Below are 18,326 nucleotides of genomic sequence, written 5' to 3'. Positions count from 1 at the left end.
TCAGTGTTTCTTCTTGCTGGACTTCTCAATCATGGTCTCCACCACCACGGAAGTTTCCTCATAACCTTTAATCTTGCGGCCATTGGCGAACTTTTCCACAGACTCCACAACCTCCACCTTCTCGTAAGTCATGGCATCTGGAGTAAAGCTAGTCGAGCTGGTGCTGGTGCTAGTGCTGGAACTTGAACTGGAGCTGGTGCTGGCACCACGAGGTGCAGGCTTTGGAGTGGGCCCGCTTGGACCGTTGTCATCCCTAGTTTTCTTGGGATGTTTAGCACCTGGGGTGGGATCTTTGGGGCCAGAGCTTGGGCCAGAGGGTGGAGATACTGGTCTTGGCTCCTTTGAGTGAGGTTGAGGCTCTCTATTGTTGTCTTTACCTTTTTCTCCGTTATCCTTTTGTATTCCACCCTTTTTATCCTCCTTTCCTTCTCCTCCAGAGGTGGGCACGGTTGGACTGAGAGGCCTTGGATCTATCATGGGTTGAGGAGGTGGAGGGGATGGTGTGTCACGCCCATAAGGTTCATAGGGAGCCATCATTCCATCTCTGATAGTAACAAAGATGTGGCCAGCTGATGGTGTGGAGGTGTAGAAGCAGGGATCTAGGTAGCTTCCGTCACCGGTGACAAGCACATAACGACCCTTGGTGTAGAAATCAGCGATTGGTTCAGGCTTCTTGTATTTCCTCATTCTTTCTCTGACAATGTTACAGAGAGTGTCAAAGGCTTTGCTAATCTGAGCTCCATCTGGAACATCCTGTGGAGACACTCCACTGAAAGCAGGTCTCTGCTCTTCTCTCTTCACCCCCTCCTCTTGCACCTCCTCAGACTTGACCCCCTTCGTTTCTTCATTTGGACCCTCTCCACTGGCTCTGTTTTCTTCCTCCTGGCCACTATCCATCACATCTTTTGGGGTCAGATCCTTCTTCTTCAGGCCCTTCTTAACCATTATCTTCTGTCGTGGCTTGATACTGGTGATCTCCTGAATAGCCTGTGTGATATCTAGACACAAATGAGGTTTAGGTCAACTAGATATAAATAAATAAAATTTTAAAATGTATACACCAGCACTATTAAATCTTTGTTCATTCTAAATATTATAAGGAAATTGGACACATGTTGGTGTCTCAACTATAACGACTGCGACTGAAACTAGCTGTTTTATGTTTTATGTTCTTGGTGATCTTACCTCTCCCTCTGCTTGATGCAGTAGATCTGGGAGTGTAGCGGTAATTAGGGGTAAGCAGGGTAATGGGAGTGCCAATTATTGCTGAATTCAACCTACAGGAAAGGGAGCAGTAAATTGTTACACAGTGATGTTCTGAACAGTTTTCCTGTGCAGAGGAACCTGATCATTCATATGATTCAAAGTATGAAATAACACATAACACATAAAATGACCTAAATATAGGCAATCTTACATGAAAACAAAAAGCCTTGAGCTGGTAAGGAAGGACACATTTGTTGTCACACGGTGCCATCTGTTGGTGGATTGTGCAGAGAAAATAAACCTACTGAGTGTCACAAGGAGCAAATCTAACCTCCTTCGACGCCTTAGGCCAAGTGACCAAAGGTCTTTCAAGAAAGTGACCCTGGAAGTTATGCTGGCAGTTTTGGCTTTAAGTGTCAAAAAAGCCACAAAGGTGATACATAAAAATACTTGTCCAATTACAAATTACCCATGACAGTATTAATGTTTTACATTTTGAAGTTTTTACACACAATTAAAAGGATATTTTGCAAGATGTACATCAATTTTGTTATGTTTTGAATGTGTTCTATTTTTTCTTTTCTTTTTCCCATCACTTCTCAGCCTGTTAATAAAAACAGCTCCATTGCCAAAGGCTTTCTCATAGAGGGCTCTCTGATTGTTTCTCTCTATTATTGTAGGGTCCTAAGAGAGATCATATTTACAGAAGTGTGCACTGCCTGAATCTATGCTGATCTCAGAAAATTAATTTATTTTTTAAATTTATTATTATTTTTTAAAATTACATTTATTTTAGCTGCTGCAAGACTATGCTCACGCTGACTGTGTGATTAAACCTTTTTAGCCATGTGATAATTTGTTCGTTTAAATGAATTTACTGCTCTGTATCAGATTTACTGGGCGCCAGCAGTATGTGACATTCCTGTTAGTGATCACTCAGTGAAGTGAGCAACTAATGTTCTCATTCAGGTGTGTGCGAGTGTGTCTTTAGGTGTAATAGAAGCAAAGTGGTGTTAGCTTACCTGTTATCTTCATTCTCAATGATCCTCTTGTACCTCTCCAGCTCATTCTCAAGGGATGTCTGATACATTGCCAGGTGGCGACATTCGTTGGTGTACTTCTCCAAGGACCTCTCAGTTTCCTCAATCTCTTTCCGCAGAGATTCGATTTTCTCATTGTACATTTGGATCTCATCGTCATAGCTCTCCTGGGTGTTTTTGATGGCTTGCTCCAACATTGTACTCTGATAGAATAGAAAGAGGCAGAGAAGAATAGACAAGGGTGATTTCAAGGAGAAATTCACGTTAATGGCGGTAATGCAATGTGTCTAAGAAATATTGAGAATGAACTAAATGCCACTGTATGCATCTTTATTATACCTGCAGGATCAAATAGACAGGTATGTAAAGTGCATAACGAAAGCTGACTGAAGATTGTTATTTGTGCATATAGCAGAGGTTTTATATCAAAAGCAATGCAGCCAGATGAAAGAACATGTGCTTTGAAATCAGTGCAGACAATATATTTATTTTTGAGTTATCTGTGCTATTGAAATAAAGCACTGCTGTGTTTCTCTTTCATGAAAGGACACACTACTTTGACAAAACTCTACCTTTTAGCTTATTAATCTTCCATAGCAGGGCCGTTGCTGACACCTACTGGCACATTTGCGGCATCTTTTGCTGTGACATAATGATGCTGTTAGGTGAAAACCTATTTAAAGGGAACCTGTTACCTCCATTTCAAGCTTCGTGTTTCAACTTTTGAATTTTACTAGAATAGCTTTAAAGGATCCTTATTTCTCAGTGCAAAATTTCTCATTTTGCACTTAAAGCGAGAGTTGTATGTATATCTAAGGATGTCCACTGATATGGATATCTTACAGATCCAAGTCTAGAAAAAAAAAGACTGAAACACAATTTATAGAACAGTGGATTGATATATATATACTGAAAAATGCAAACTATTGTAAATAAATTGTATAACAGCCCACTCTATGCATTAGAATGGAAAGGATTGATTAATTAGACAAGGAAATACATACGCAGCACAAAAGCACACAAAATGCAGCTTTTCAAATGTGCAAAGATATCAGAATAAATTCTGATTTTGGAATTTTGGTCTGAGAAAAATCAAATAATGAGCAGTGTGATATTGTAGTCTTTCAGATGTGTATTTTGCAACTGAATAATGTTTGCAGAATTAGACCAAATGAATCATCAGTTAACTCTAAAAGTGAGCTTAGTTACAGCAGCCACTGGGAGTTTGGACTGGTCTTTGTGGAATATAGTTTTCCTCTAATAAAAACACTCTTGGCTCCTTTGAGAAATCCTTTTGTGTGCTTCTATAAATATCAGCTTGGCAATAAAAAAAAAGAGCAAAGGAAATAAAAGAAAAAAGAAAAAACATGATGTAATTAAGGCGAAACCTCCTGTTGTCATGGTGACCCACCTCAGTCTGTAGTCGCTGTTTCTGGGCCTGCAGCTGGCAGAGGGCACTCTTGTATTCCTCCAGCTGACTCTGTAGCACTGGTACTTTTTTTTGGGCCAGCAGCTTCTCCTGCTCCTTCACACATGGAGCACAAATCAGTGAAGACATGCAGACAAATGCAGTGTGTCTCTACAAAATGAAGGTAATACCACACATACTTAGCCAGCAGTAAGGTCTCTCTTCCCGAAGTAAGGAATTTTCAATAAATTTTGTGGCTTTTTATGTTAATTTGAAATGCATTCCTTTTAGATCTAACAGTTTGTAATTTTCAATACTTACTGGCTTTTCTGCTGTTGTCGTTGAAAGTGACATTATTAACATTTGTACATTTTTTTCCAATCCATACTTGAAACGTATCATCAGCTACTGCAGTAAAAGTCTGTACTACTCTGACAATCTGTAATACGTACGGCTGTTCTGCTGTCAATAAAAGGTTAAGCTAAGAGGACGTTTCTGAAATTTACACTTTTTAGGTCATCTTAAACTAAAGGCTGCAAGTAGAAATAAAGATAAATTGGGATCTGATAAATGTTCATAGTTACTCACATTACATTCATGGCAAGGCATTCAAACAGCTGGCAGGTCAGTTAGTCAAATACAGTATACAGAGATCAGCTTGGCTCACAATGTGCCCAGAATGGGTTTTTTTTTTTAATCTTGCCTGAAAGATAGAGACAGTCACATCTGCATCACTGAAGTCACAAGCTGGTGTGCTTCTCTGTCCTTTAAAAGGCATCCATTTATAAGACTGAAATAGCTTAATTGTTATTATATAGCTTAAAGGTTTAGAGAAATACGTTTATTTCATTTTTTCCATTCAAAACAACTAAAAAGAAACCAAGAAACATACAAAACACTTCACATGTACTTTAAACTAATTACTGCTACCAATAAATATTATTAAAGTTTTGTTGAGGAGAAGTGATGTCTCACAATTTTCTCAAAAAATGGCCATGCAAATATTTCTCTGAAAAGACATGCTTTGAGTTCTAGAGCTCAAGATGACATGAAAGACAACATAAATACAATGTGACATATTAAAGTCTTACTGGGCAAACTGGTAGTTTCAGTAATCTGCAGTATATATGTATTTGATGTTCTTGAAACCTCCCTGTAGGGTGACTATACCCCAAAGAATACCCTCATTTATCTTTTTCAGAAGAAAGAATACCCCCATTTCAACCCAGTTAAATATAATAGACTAGACTAGAGTGTAGAATAAAATAAAACACCCCTTTATTGTCATTGTACATGTGCAACAAAATTATATCTAGCAATTCAAAGTGGTCTGTCAATTCCAAAGGCCACACAGTTTCCATTTTCATCAGCAATCAGTGTCCTCCTTTGTCTTTTGTGGAAACATCTGGAACTGCCACACATGCACAAGTCATGCCCACTTGCTTACACTTTATTTTCCACTGGATGTCAGCTCAGCACAGCAGAGCCAAGAGTTGTGGCTCTTTGTTAGTACCCGCAGAGACTTAATCCAACCAATTAAACAATTTCTGCATTTAGAGTCAACATGCCTCTGAGAAATGTTTATATAAATAAATCTCCAATTTGCCACACAAACGCTTGTCACTGTGGCGCCGCTACTAGAAAATTAGCATGCACAGCCGTTCTTCACAGCATTTGCTTCATTATGTGCCCTGACACTCTCATACTGCAGGCTTGTCAATGTGTCTGGATGGCACTGTGACTGTCTCTCTCCTGTGCTTTCTGCACATGCACTCACACACGTATACAAAAACAGATGCAGTCACAGGCAACCAATTGGACAGAGAAGCCAGTAACCTCATCAACCCCAGACATGTAGCCGGGGCTGGCACACATGCAAACACCATCTTCTCCCCCAGGGAGGGCCATGCACACTCACACACACACACACAATGACAGCATTAGTGACCTCACCTCGGAGATGCCAACTGACACATTGGGAACAAGGGGGAGCGTCTGGTTGATTTGCTTTAAAATGTTTACATAGGTTTGGATCTCTGCGAGGTTCTATGGAGAGAAAGACAATATAAAAGGAAAGTTTTAGTAAGAAAACTATGCAAAAGTAGAATGAAAATAAAAATAATAAATCTGTAACTCTTCCATTTTGTAGACTAAAATCTTCAGCTAACAAACCTTTCTCTTTTCTTTATCACAATCTATTGAAAATCAGCTGAAAATGAAATTTTTGATAAAAGGCTTTCATTTAGCTGAAATGTATTTATAAATGGCACAACATTTACTTCGAGCATGGCCGAGACTTTCTGTCCAAATCCTTTTGTAATAGGCTGAGCTCAGAGTCTTTCCACAAGGATACTTCAAAGCTCGAGACCACAAGCCCAATATTCATGTGAGAGGACTCTATTATTTCTGACATAATACACTGACAGTAGTGCCCATTGATCTGCTCATGATCTCAGTATTGCAGAGTCATGTATTAATTCATTACCAAACTGGGTGAAAGTAAAAAGGAGAGAAAATGCTTAGGCATGAAATTCTGTGCAAAGTATGCTGTTTTGTTTTGTTTCAGTGTTTTTGCACCCATTGTTTTGGACCTTCTAGCTATTGCTACATCACAAAAGAGGGTCTATTTTTATTTTTTCTATGTGCTTTGCAGTCATATGATGAGCATTTTCTGAGCAATACTTTCCGCGCTCACATCACCGACAGTAAATTCACAAATCCCCAGGAACATCATAATATATCCACTGGCAATAATTTCAAGGATTTGAGTCACAACAAAGAGTTGCAGCCTGAGGTGGGCTGCCTGGTCAAAAGGAACAGGACTGAGTGGGGAATAGGCAATAAATCGAGACCAAAAAAACTCTCTTGAGTTTATTTATGTTGTCAAAAAACAATTTCAAGATGCCAGAGCGTAATTAAACACTGAAAGGGGGTTATTATGTGAGCGCTCTTTGTTTGTAGTTGATAAAAAAAATTGTGTTTTATAGAGTTTTAACCATTTTAATCGATGTTTTAAAGACACATGGCATAAACAAGCAGAGCATTTTTAGAGAAACCTCTAATCCACGTCATTACAGCATTTGCTTATTTTCCCTTTGAATTTGCATAATTTGTTACTGCAAATGAGTTTTGAAGGAAACTTGCACAAAGCACAACAATGACTTTGCCTTTTTTCTACGTTTTCTTTTTTTCAGCAGTATAATATCTGCTGATAGCAACTAAAGTATTAGCATTGCTAATTATGAACCCTAAACACGAGTTAGGTCATGATAATCTCGTGTAAATATGCAGAAAAAAGTCCATGTTATTCTAGTAATGTTTAATAAAGTAGTGCTTTTGCAGACTACATTTAGCCTCAGGAGAATCTGGTGCGCTGTAAATCTTTCAAGTAGCAATCATAGTATTCAATCAAGATCTGTCTAGAAAAGATATTGCCATGTATATAAAAAAGGAGATAAATATGAAATAGAATATAGTAATCTTGGTGACTTAGGCAAACATGCTTCATTGCTATGTCGCTATGATGGCTGTTAATACTATTCACTGCCAGGATAGAAGTCAGATCTCAGTGAGCTCTTACTGCCTTCTTGCTGAGAATACTTCATGTATGATTAAATAAGATCTTAAGAGGATTAGTAGTTAGCAAAGCTCAATAAGTAATTTCCTTTTTTTGGTTTATGTTAACTTTGATCATTTTCCATTAGAGTACTGACCTTCTTGTGTCTGTCTCTGGTGGAACTGATGTCATCCTGCAGAAACTGAGACTGGATCTGGTACTCCAGGTTTCTCAGCAGAGCGCTGTCAGCCTCCTGCAGGTAAAAGGACCCAAGAGAGGAAAAAATAATTGAGTGCCACAATGTTATTTTTTTTTCTTTAACAAAAACATCAGTGGCAGACTGCATTCAAATAACAATGAAGAAAATTCTCTACTGTCCCACAAAGTGTCATAGTGGTAGCGCTCTGGTATTTTCAATCTAAATGAATTATATCTGATCCTTTATACTGATTTTTTTTTTCAGATGAAATATCTTTTCATTGTGGTTCTGCTTTTCGTCAATTTTTAAAATACAGAAGAATGCATTGGAAAAAAGGCAAACTTTAATTTTTCCAAAATATCATCAGCGAAGGTTTTTATATTTTTACTTACACATGCTCCACACTTAAATGTTAGAGAGTAACAGTGCACATTTACTGAAACGCAGTCATAAATGTCCTTTTGTAGGGGTGCTTAAACAAACATAGCTTTAACTATAGATATTACCTTGTTTAACTGTTCCAGTGTGCCTCGAAGCTGCTCCTGATAATCACATTCATTTCTGTATCTGAATGACAAAAGAACTCATTTATGTGTTCATATAAAGCCAGAGTGCAGTGATTACACTATATACCACCACATTATTTATATATAATGCCCTGCTGACATGGTAAGCTCACAGTGAGAAGGGATAGCTGAACAAACTCTGTTGTATTTGTAATGTTTCAGAGTAAAAAAATCCCGATTATACATGCTGAAATCCACCTGCCTTTATCTGCTAATTCAACCAAAGCTGGTTAATGTTATTCTTAACTGATCCATAATGCAGCAAGACTGCCTGCAGATAAATGATTACAAGGCCTTTCTAGACAGTTCCAATTAATCAACTGATTCACCTTATTTACAAAAGAAATATCTCGCTCTCTCCCTCCCCCTTGTTTTCCTAATAGTATACTGGAGCCATGGATATACTTCGGGCTTTACTTCACAAACATTTGAGACTTTTCCTTATGACCCTGGAGTGGATAAGCATTAGAAAATGGGTGGATGGATATTTGCTTGTGTTGCTTTTTTGTTATGGGTAAAAGAAAAAAAGTATATAAAAGTATATAATCTGATTCCTTTATACAGTTCGCGGCATTATCACAATTTAATGTCTAACATTGTGTTTTATAATTACTAGTGACACAGTATAGCACATATGATTTAAACCATTTATAACAAATTTTCCTGACTGCCGTATTCCAATTCTTGCTTATAGAATAGGATCATTTGAAGGCTTTTTTTTAAAATGCCACGCTTCTTGCAACAATTGTCATCATCATCTTAGTATTGGGTTCATTAGCATTTTAATGACATTTCTATAGTAACGACATTTTTCTCATTACTCCATATCTGAGGAAGAAGTTTGACTCCTTACGCACATAAAACACCAGCCACTACCCACTCTCTTACTTGTTGGTATATTCATCCAGCATGCGGCAAGCATCCTTCAGCTCCCGCTGCAGCTTGGCATGGTCGGAGAACAGCTCTCGAATGCGCTGCCTGTTGACTTCAATCTGCTCTGTGAAGGCTTCCTCCAAGCCGCTGGCCTCTTCCATTCGCTGCAGTGTCTCCAGCTGCTTGCGGAACACGGCATTGCGCTGCTCTAAGACTCTTGCCCTGTTGATGTACCGGGCAAAACGGCTGTTGAGCTCCTGGAGGCTCTCCCAGCCCTGGATGGCTGAGATACCTGCAGATTCTTCAGCATCATCCTCAAAGATATCCGAGCGCTCATACTTTTCCTTGTGCACCTCATGCCGGTAGCTTGTCTTAAACATGATGGCACGCTTCTCTCCCGTGGGCTGGTGGTATTCCCGGAGTGCTTGGTCCACCTTAGCACCTTTAATGTGTGAAAACTTGGTTGCTCACCCTTGGCTGTCTCATGCTAGACTGAGCGCTGCACAGTAGTGGCTGATGGCGAAATAGCCCCCCAAACCACCCTCTGGCTGTTGCCATGCATGCTTTGATCCTGGGGGCTTCCAGAGATTATTGTTGCCTTTGTGGCAGAAAGTAGAAAAGCAATACTGTTGATGACAAAGCAAAACCACAAAGAAAACACAAATGGCCAGCCCACGAAAGCACTGGGATGTCACATACCATTGTTTTGGTTCTTAGTCAGCTGCTTTCTAGATCCCTGGCAGCGTGGATATTGGCACACCACAGGACACAGGGGAAATTTCATGTAGTGCAGTTTGTGGGAGGTGTGGAGAACAATTCCTGCCGAAAGTGGCTACTTGTTGATACTCATTCTGCTTATGTTTATATTTACAAGTTGGTATTGATTCTGTTTTTGTTTATAACCTCAAAGGTATTGCACAACAAATGTATTAACATTCACGCAATTACAGCAGCCATGTGAGTAGATACAGAGATATCCAGTATAGTCAATTGTTCAAAGTCAAAGTCAAATTTATTTATATAGCACATTTAAAACAACAAATGTTGACCAAGGTGCTGTACAATTAAGATAATCAAAAGAAATAAAAACATACACAGACATGATAAAAGTTAAGAAAAAGAATCATAAAATTAAAAGATTTGAGTAAGAAGTAAGATAAATAAAAGTAATACAAACTTATTCTGATTTAAAAGTCATGGAGTAAAAGTGGGTTTTCAGACAGGTTTTAAAAGTGTCCAATGTTGGTGAGGTCCTGATGTGAAGGGGAAGTTTGTTCCGCAATTTAGGAGCAGCAAAGGCCCGATCTCCTCTGTGCTTAAATCTGGACCTCGGGACAGGCAGGAGCAATTGATCCGCAGACCTCAGTGATCTTGCAGGAGTAATTGGCCTTTATTTGTATAACACTTTACTTAGTCCCTAAGGACCCCAAAGTGCTTTACACTACATTCAGTCATTCACCCATTCACGCACACATTCACACATTGGTGATGGCAAGCTACATTGGAGTGTACCAATTTAAAAGATCAGAAAGGTATGAGGGTGCTAACCCGTGCAACGCCTTAAAAATAAATAATAAAATCTTAAAATTAATTCTAAAACTAACTGGCAGCCAGTGTAATGATGCCAGTATGGGGGATATGTGGCCTCGCTTGCATGTGCCAGTTAGTAATCATGATGCAGATGGCTAATTGATGACAGACTAACTTCAGAGTGAAGACTATTACAGTAGTCGAGGCGAGATGAAATGAAGCCATGGATAGCTCTTTCAAAGTCTCTAAAATAGAGAAATGGCTTCACTTTAGCAAGTAGCCAACGGTTAAGGAAACTGGTCTTGATTACAGCATTAATCTGTTTGTCAAACGTTAGATTAGAGTCAAAAATCACTCCTAGGTTCCTCGCAAAAGGTTGTTAATAATGGGTTTTTATTAATTTCCAATAGAAGCAATAAATACAAGAACCATGACATAACTGAAATAAGTCCTGACCTAACCACATACAACTTTTCTTTTAATGTTGTACTTGCACATTGTGTTATTTGTTTTAACTTCAAATCAAATTGCAGAGCTCAGTCAAGTGAAAAGTAAAGTAGAATCTCTGTGTTTTGCTGAAAAGATGGCTCTGAAGCAGAAACATGACAATTTGCTATTAATGAAATGAAAGCCCCTGTCCGCTTTAAAATTCGATTCTTTCTCATGCACTTATTGTGATATTTAGCAGAGCTTTTTATGTCCAACTTGTTACAGTAAGTTGTACTTCGCCAGTGAACCACAATTGTAAAATTACAGCAGTGCAAACTGTGCATTTCATTGTCACTGAAACATGCATGTGTTAATTTGGTAATGTGGAAAATGTTGGTTGTTTTTATATTTGATTCTAATCTGCTGCTAAGTTTGTTTTAATTAAAGTGCCGCAATTGCAAACACACCCCAAGAATTCTTATTCGTTCAGTATAATTTCACTATGATCTGCTGACAAACTAAAGTGATTTCCATGTCTCTGTTAGGCTATGAGACGGTAACATTTAATGTTTAAATGCGTGCAGTTTAAACTTTCAGAGCTCTAATGTGCATCCATTGTGGCAGAAATAAACAGCAGCACTGAGAATGCACTCAGCAATAAAATAACTCAAATTAAAATGTTTATTTTTCCTCTCTGTGCGCTAAATCCCCAAATTAATAATTTTTCGACAGTATTATTTCCTGTCTTATTTGCAACAGTGTTGCAAATGGTCTTTATAGACTTTTATCGCCATTTTACCATTGTGATGTGATAATGTCTCTAGTGGAGTAGGCAGCGCTCAAAAGCATCACATTGTGCACAAGATGAGTCATATGAGGCATGAATCCCCCCCTTCATCTGAATACACACACAGAGATACACACAGAAAGCCTGGCTTAACAGAGAACGCTGAAAACTATGATACCTGATATATAGAGTCTCTCCAGGAAAATTCGTCCAAGGTTTTAGTAATACAAATTAAAGTCTCTAGTTTATTACTCTTTCCTGTATCATCACTCTTCTATTCACACATATTGTCACACAGTATGTGTGACAATTTGTGTCACACAGAGAATTTAGATTTGGGTACATGGAAATTGCTTGTGGAGTCCCCTAAGGGTCAGTAGTGGGCCCCCAGTCTATTTTATATATATGTATATATGTACATATGTATATTTTGTATACATGTATACATATGATCCAAATAAATGATCAACCAATCAATCACTCAATCTCTTATAATAATTAATATTAACTACATAAATTATTATTATAAATTCTTTTTCACCAAAATGTTGAGGAAACGTTTAATTTCCCATACACGACATCCAGTAATAGTCCCAGGGGTAAAGGCTGCTCAAGCATATTTGAGTTTTTAAAGCATTATCAAAACCTCGTAAAGACTGTGCAAAATATTTGTTCTGGAGATGTAGATTACGAGGTAATTCAGTTTTGTCCCCAAATAATCTGGAAAATTAATAATTTAATTGAATTCGTTTTTGTGTCATATCTGCTTTTTTTTAGAAATGAATGGCAGAGCTAAGAGCTTACTGAGCGGATAAATCAATATACTAACGTATGAATTCACAAGACTGATGATTTTGTGATGCAGTTCTCCCATTCCATATTTGCAGCAACAATGGTTGCCTTTTGTTATATTTTTTATATTCTTTATGTGTCTCTAACACCTGTGTCTCATATTGTCTCTGGCAGTAGCAGGTGGCACTCAATTGATCCATTTTCACCAAAAAACAAATCAAATGAAGCAGAAAATTCATCATTTTTGCCTCAAGCAGAAAGTCTTGGTCGGCAAAGACAGTTGATAATCACTGTTGTGATACCTATTATCACCAGTGGTTGTTTTTTGGCTTCACCTTTGTTGTTGTTTCATTTCACCTTTACTTCATAGTACACCATTCTAGCATGCTGGCATCAGTATGTAAATTTCAGCCATGTGCTTAGGATCACCATCCTGCTGAAAGGTACAACTCTAGCTATAAAGACAGCGTTATTTTATTCTCAAACACAATGCAGAAAATTGTCCAGTCTCTTGTAATAACCTTAACAAACATATGCTTACAACAAGCATATGCCAAGCACTCTGGAAGCTTCCATGTAGCTGAGAGGTTTAGGCTGAGAGTAACCTCAACCAAAGACTAAAGTCTGAAAACTTCAGCCACCATATTTCACACTTGCTGTGAGTTCTCCTGGGAAGCAGTCTTTAGTCAACCATGTCTACTGCTATTATAAGCAAGCAATAAAAGGATTCAGATGTCCAGAATAAATGTTTCTTGAAGGCATAGTGTTTGCTTTTATGTTCACTCAAACACATTAGTTTTCCTCTGGCTTTCTTTCGGACAGCAGAAGCTTTGCCGGGCACATTTCTCTTGGAAGTTAAATTTGTGCAATTTGTGCTGCAAGAAATACTTGCAGTGTTCTTAGAGATTTATTGTTTGCATCAAATGATTGACAATAGGGTGACTTATTTCAATATTTTCCACTCCCTTTGACTCCAGGGGTTTTATTTCACTGATTACAATTTGACATGATAAACATGACTACAGTATGTCGGTTTTATGTATGATCTGTTTTAGTATTCCATCTTTATCTGTAGGCAGCGTTTCAAAGAAATGTTTTTTTTAAAGCAATTTCCTTTTTATTTATTTTTTTACATTACATCACTACATAAGATAAGATAAGATAAGATAGATAAGATAGATAAGATAACCTTTATTAGTCCCACACGTGGGAAATTTGTTTTGTCACAGCAGGAAGTGGACAGTGCAAAAGTTATATAGCAAAAAATTAGAATATAATAAGAATAAATACAGTACACAACTGTACAGAATAGAATAAAATAAAATAGGCCTACTATATACAGTAGAATAAAATAGAATAAAATATACAATAGGATAAAAATAGAATACAAATTCTATATACAACTGAGTAAAAATACAACTTTGTCAGAAAAGAATATTGCACTTAGTTTTATTGCACATGTGTGGGTTTGTGTGTGTTTGATCAGTTGACGTTTTTGTTGTAGAGTCTGACAGCAGTAGGGAGGAAAGACCTGCGAAATCTCTCCGTCCCACACCGTGGGTGCCGCAGCCTGCCACTAAAGAAGCTGCTCAGTGCTGTCAGAGTCTGCTGCATGGGGTGGGAGATGTTGTCCAACAGGGATGACAACTTAGCCACCATTCTCCTGTCACTCATCACCTCCACTGGGTTCAGAGGGCATCCTAGAACAGAGCTGGCCCTGCGGATCAGCCTGTTCAGTCTCTTCCTGTTCCCAGCAGAGATGCTGCCACCCCAGCAGACCACACCATAAAAGATGGCTGAGGCCACAACAGAGTCATAGAAGGTCTTCAGGAGTGGGCCCTCCATTCCAAAAGATCTGAGTCTCCGCAGCAGGTACAGCCTGCTCTGACCCTTCCTGTAGAGGGCGTCTGAATTATGAGACCAGTCCAGTTTGTTGTTCAGATGAACACCAAGGTACCTGTAGCTGTCCACAGCCTCAGTGTCCATACCTTGGATGTTCAATGGTTGCAGTGGAGGATGTTTGTGCCTGCAAAAGTCTACCACCAGCTCCTTGATTTTACTGGTGTTAATCTGGAGGTAGTTCAGCTGGCACCAGTCCACAAAGTCTTGTGTCAGTTCTCTGTACTCCTTGTCGTCCCCATCAGTGAATAGGCCGACTATTGCAGAGTCATCAGATAACTTCTGCAGGAAGCACTGGGTGGAGTTGTGGGAGAAGTCTGCAGTGTAGATGGTGAAAAGGAATGGAGCCAGAACCGTTCCCTGTGGGGCCCCCGTACTGCAGACGACCCTGTCCGACACACAGCCCTGAGTTCTCACATACTGTGGTCGGTCGGTGAGGTAGTCCAAAATCCAGGTAGTGAGGTGATGGTCCACTCCAGAGTTCTCCAGCTTGTCCTTCAGGACTGTGGGAAGAATAGTGTTGAAGGCACTGGTGAAATCAAAGAACACGATTCTCATAGTGCTTCCAGTGGTCTCCAGGTGAGCGAGGGAATGACGCACGAGGTGAATGACGGCATCATCCGCACCAATGCCAGGCTGGTAGGCAAACTGAAGTGGGTCCAATGATGAGCTCACCAGGTGCCGAAGCTGAGCCAGGACCAGCTGCTCCAGGGTCTTCATCAGGGTCTTCATACATAATGTAGAAAAGACTATTGCATATGTCAACATATATAAATATATATATATATATATTTTTTCTCTTTCAAACAAAAGTCACTGAGATTAGATTGTGAAATTGTCTTTTCCACATACTGAACTGTAGCACTACAACAAATGTTCACTGACATTAAAGGGCACCCTAACATGTTGCCTGTTAAACAAAGCTCATTTAGACCTCATTTAGAAAGTTTGTTTCTTTCCTACAATCAGCATTGTAAGAGGGACTCCTACTAGCAGATCAATACAACCTGTTTCCTGCATAAGCAAAGAAAGACAACTGGACATCTAATAACTTGTTTACACACAACTTCACACATAGAGATAATGAATGACTGAGAAGGAAACAGAAAACTACCTATGCCAGGCCAATGAAGGGACTTGTAAATGTGTTCCGTTGTCCTTGACAGAACCAACATTTTTAACAAACAGCTTCTGTTCCAATTCAAAACCCCTGAAATATATTTATATGCATTCTGATTCATTTGCTGTTTATTCCCTGAAAACACTGTAACCAATAAAGATTATTTCCAATCCGTCCACCTACATGTAGAAACCACAGATTAAAGGTCTTGTGCATATTATTCATGGCTGAGGAGAGAAAAGCAGGTTCTCCTTGTTCTCTTTTCTATCTATTTTCTCTGGTTACGAGAAGCAATAAATCTGGGGCCTGGGTGAGATTATAGAGCTGCCCTTAGCTGGAAATGAAAGCTTGGTGTTTATCCTGCTGGTCAAGCCTCCTGGGTTACACAGCAAGGCAGAGCAAGTGGCTAATATTTAGAGGGTAATAAAAACTAATAGGAACATGCAAAGACAGTTCTTTCATCTCAGGTGAACAGGAGTGTAGATGTAGTGTTGTTCAAAAAAAGAAAAGTCTATAACAGGAGTAGGTGTCTGCTGTTTCACTTGTGTCTTTGTTATCCATTCTTAGGTTTAAAATGCACTTGTAGTTGCCAACTGGCTACGTTCAGTGGGAGAGGATACCAAAAGGCATTTTGAGGCTACGGAAATATGATTGTCAGAGGTATTGTAAGCAACAGCAGCCTTGAGCCTTAAAAGTCAACAGTGCTGCTGTCTGCGTGTATTCATCTGAGTTCAGGATGGCTGATCACAGACAAACAGTGCTCAAAGTATTGTTTGTCTGTTTGTGTGTTTGTGTTTGTGTCTGGTTTCCCAAACTGTACCAAGTTGTTATTGTCAATAGTAAACATGTGATTGAATGCAAAACATGAATTGTGTTTGTAGGTGTGTGTGCGTGCGTGTGTGTGTGTGTGTGTGTGTACAACTGCACAGAAGAAGGCAGAGTTTCATCAGTCAAATAGCGGAATAGTGTGTTCAGTGAACGTTTTCAGGTATTGACATTCTACAAAGCAGATCATACATAGAATTAATCAGAAACGTCATACAGTCTAATCAGACTGTTTATATAAGGTTCGAATCATATTTATAGCTTCTCTCGACCCCTCAAAAAATTTGACAACACTACAAGTGAAACACGGTCTTTAACACAAGCAGCAAAGCAATAACACAAAACCAAAACGTGCTGCTATTACAGATACCCTGACTCATCTGCATACTTGTTAATGAACAGACCAATCAGAATATTTCAAAAGTGCTTTCAGTGAATTTTTCTAGGTTCTGCTATATCACAAAGACAATACCATGCATCAGAATAATGGTGGGATTTGTGAACATTTAATGAGCAATGCTAACTGCCAGAACACTAGAGTTGTCTAATTCTTGGAGTTAAGAGATAAGCAACATTAATTTTTCTTCCATTCTGTATGGAAGTTTTTTTGGTCCTGCACTGAATACCTACAGAGCCTTCACCATAATGGGAAGCATCATAGAGTTTATTTGTGCTTGTGTATGATTTGTGCATTGTGCTGCCATCACAAGTAAATCTGAACTAATCATTATAGACTATGAGCTATTTAATCTTGAACAATTTACTTTTACTGAAATGCAGAAAAGAAAAATTAATACTGGACCAGCTGTGTGGATGAAAGAACTATGGAAATGAGAACACAGCATAGCTCTACACTGGAAGAATACTAGGTATTGCATAAGCATTCTGAGAAAGACAGACAATGACAGCTTATTACATTTTATGGAGCAACTTAGTATTAACCAATATATTGTGATATACTACTATAAGGTTAGAAGTGAAGCAGCTATTTTAAATCAAGCTTTAAATTTACACTGTTGCAAGTAAGACCCAGCGAGTGGTGCACAGCATAAATTTGCAATATGTTGTTGAAAAACTGACAAAAAAAAAGGCTGTAGGCTAGTCTTTAGCTAAACTTTAGGTTAGCTGAATTTAAATCCTTTCTGCAAAGCAAAGCATTATTATTTTATTTTCTGGAATCCCTTCTTTTCTCTGTTCTTCCTCTATATTACAATACATGCAAATTAAAATGCAGCTTGCAACAATGTCATAAATTGGTGATGTGATTTGAAGATAAGTAGACATGATGTCACCACACCCGAGACTTGGGAAAGAACATGTTCATAACCAAATAAATAAATATATAAATTTGCTGTGGGTTAGAAGTGTCAAAGGTGGTGGGCTTTGCTTTCAAAAGGTCAGCATAGGGTCAAAGCCAAACTCTGAGCAGAAAACCACATAGCTACTCTCTTTATCTAATATAATGGCTCTGTTCTGTGTGGTGTCACTGACTTGCGTGCCTAAAACCCTGCCAGCCAGAAAAGAAAAAGAAAAGGAAGAAGAATAAACTGTTGCATAAAACCAATCTTGCACCAAATTAACTAATTAACTGGTATCCACCCTAGAGCAGCAGCACCAGAAAAGGAAAGTCATACTGGATGTGTATGTAGCAACTGTTTGCAGACAAGTTCACTACAATTATTTTTCCAACTTACTAAATATGCATGAGCTAACCCTTCCTCCCACGGGAGGAAAATCACGCATTTTGAGTGAGATTCAGTCGGGAGTTAATCATCTGTATAAACCACAGTGTGGCGCGATGAACAACACAACACACAAAAGGTGAAGGGACTCTCTGTTCTGTATGGTGTGATGCCTAAAGCCTCACCGTATCTATTTTCTTTTTTAACCATTTAGTCTTATATTAAATGTTAGCTTAGATAAACATCCTATCTATGCCAAGCTGCGCATTTATGGACGTCTATTAAACTGGTAAACTTTCAGGTATAATTCACACATACATACACTGACACCCACCCCCTTTTTTCACTCCGCCCGAAAGACGAGTGTGGTTTCCTCACTGCGCCTCCTCGTCAGATTTATCACTTGGAGCTGAG

General features: G+C 38.7%; 1 protein-coding gene across 1 annotated transcript; it reads right to left on the bottom strand.

Moving 5' to 3' along the window:
* Window positions 1-9,228, bottom strand: bfsp1 (beaded filament structural protein 1). The gene is made up of 8 exons (XM_005727520.1): window positions 8,864-9,228; window positions 7,916-7,976; window positions 7,368-7,463; window positions 5,608-5,700; window positions 3,658-3,765; window positions 2,229-2,449; window positions 1,186-1,277; window positions 1-998 (listed from the first exon to the last, which is right to left on the bottom strand). Exons 1-8 carry the CDS (start codon window positions 9,226-9,228, stop codon window positions 1-3), a joined length of 2,034 nt encoding a protein of 677 aa, XP_005727577.1.
* Between the last annotated feature and the right edge of the window lie 9,098 nt (window positions 9,229-18,326).

Source organism: Pundamilia nyererei, unplaced genomic scaffold, assembly GCF_000239375.1.
Source record: "Pundamilia nyererei isolate P.nyererei 1_Seehausen unplaced genomic scaffold, PunNye1.0 scaffold00024, whole genome shotgun sequence".
Classification (NCBI taxonomy): Eukaryota; Metazoa; Chordata; class Actinopteri; order Cichliformes; family Cichlidae; genus Pundamilia; species Pundamilia nyererei.
This window is presented reverse-complemented; position numbering and strand designations above follow the sequence as displayed.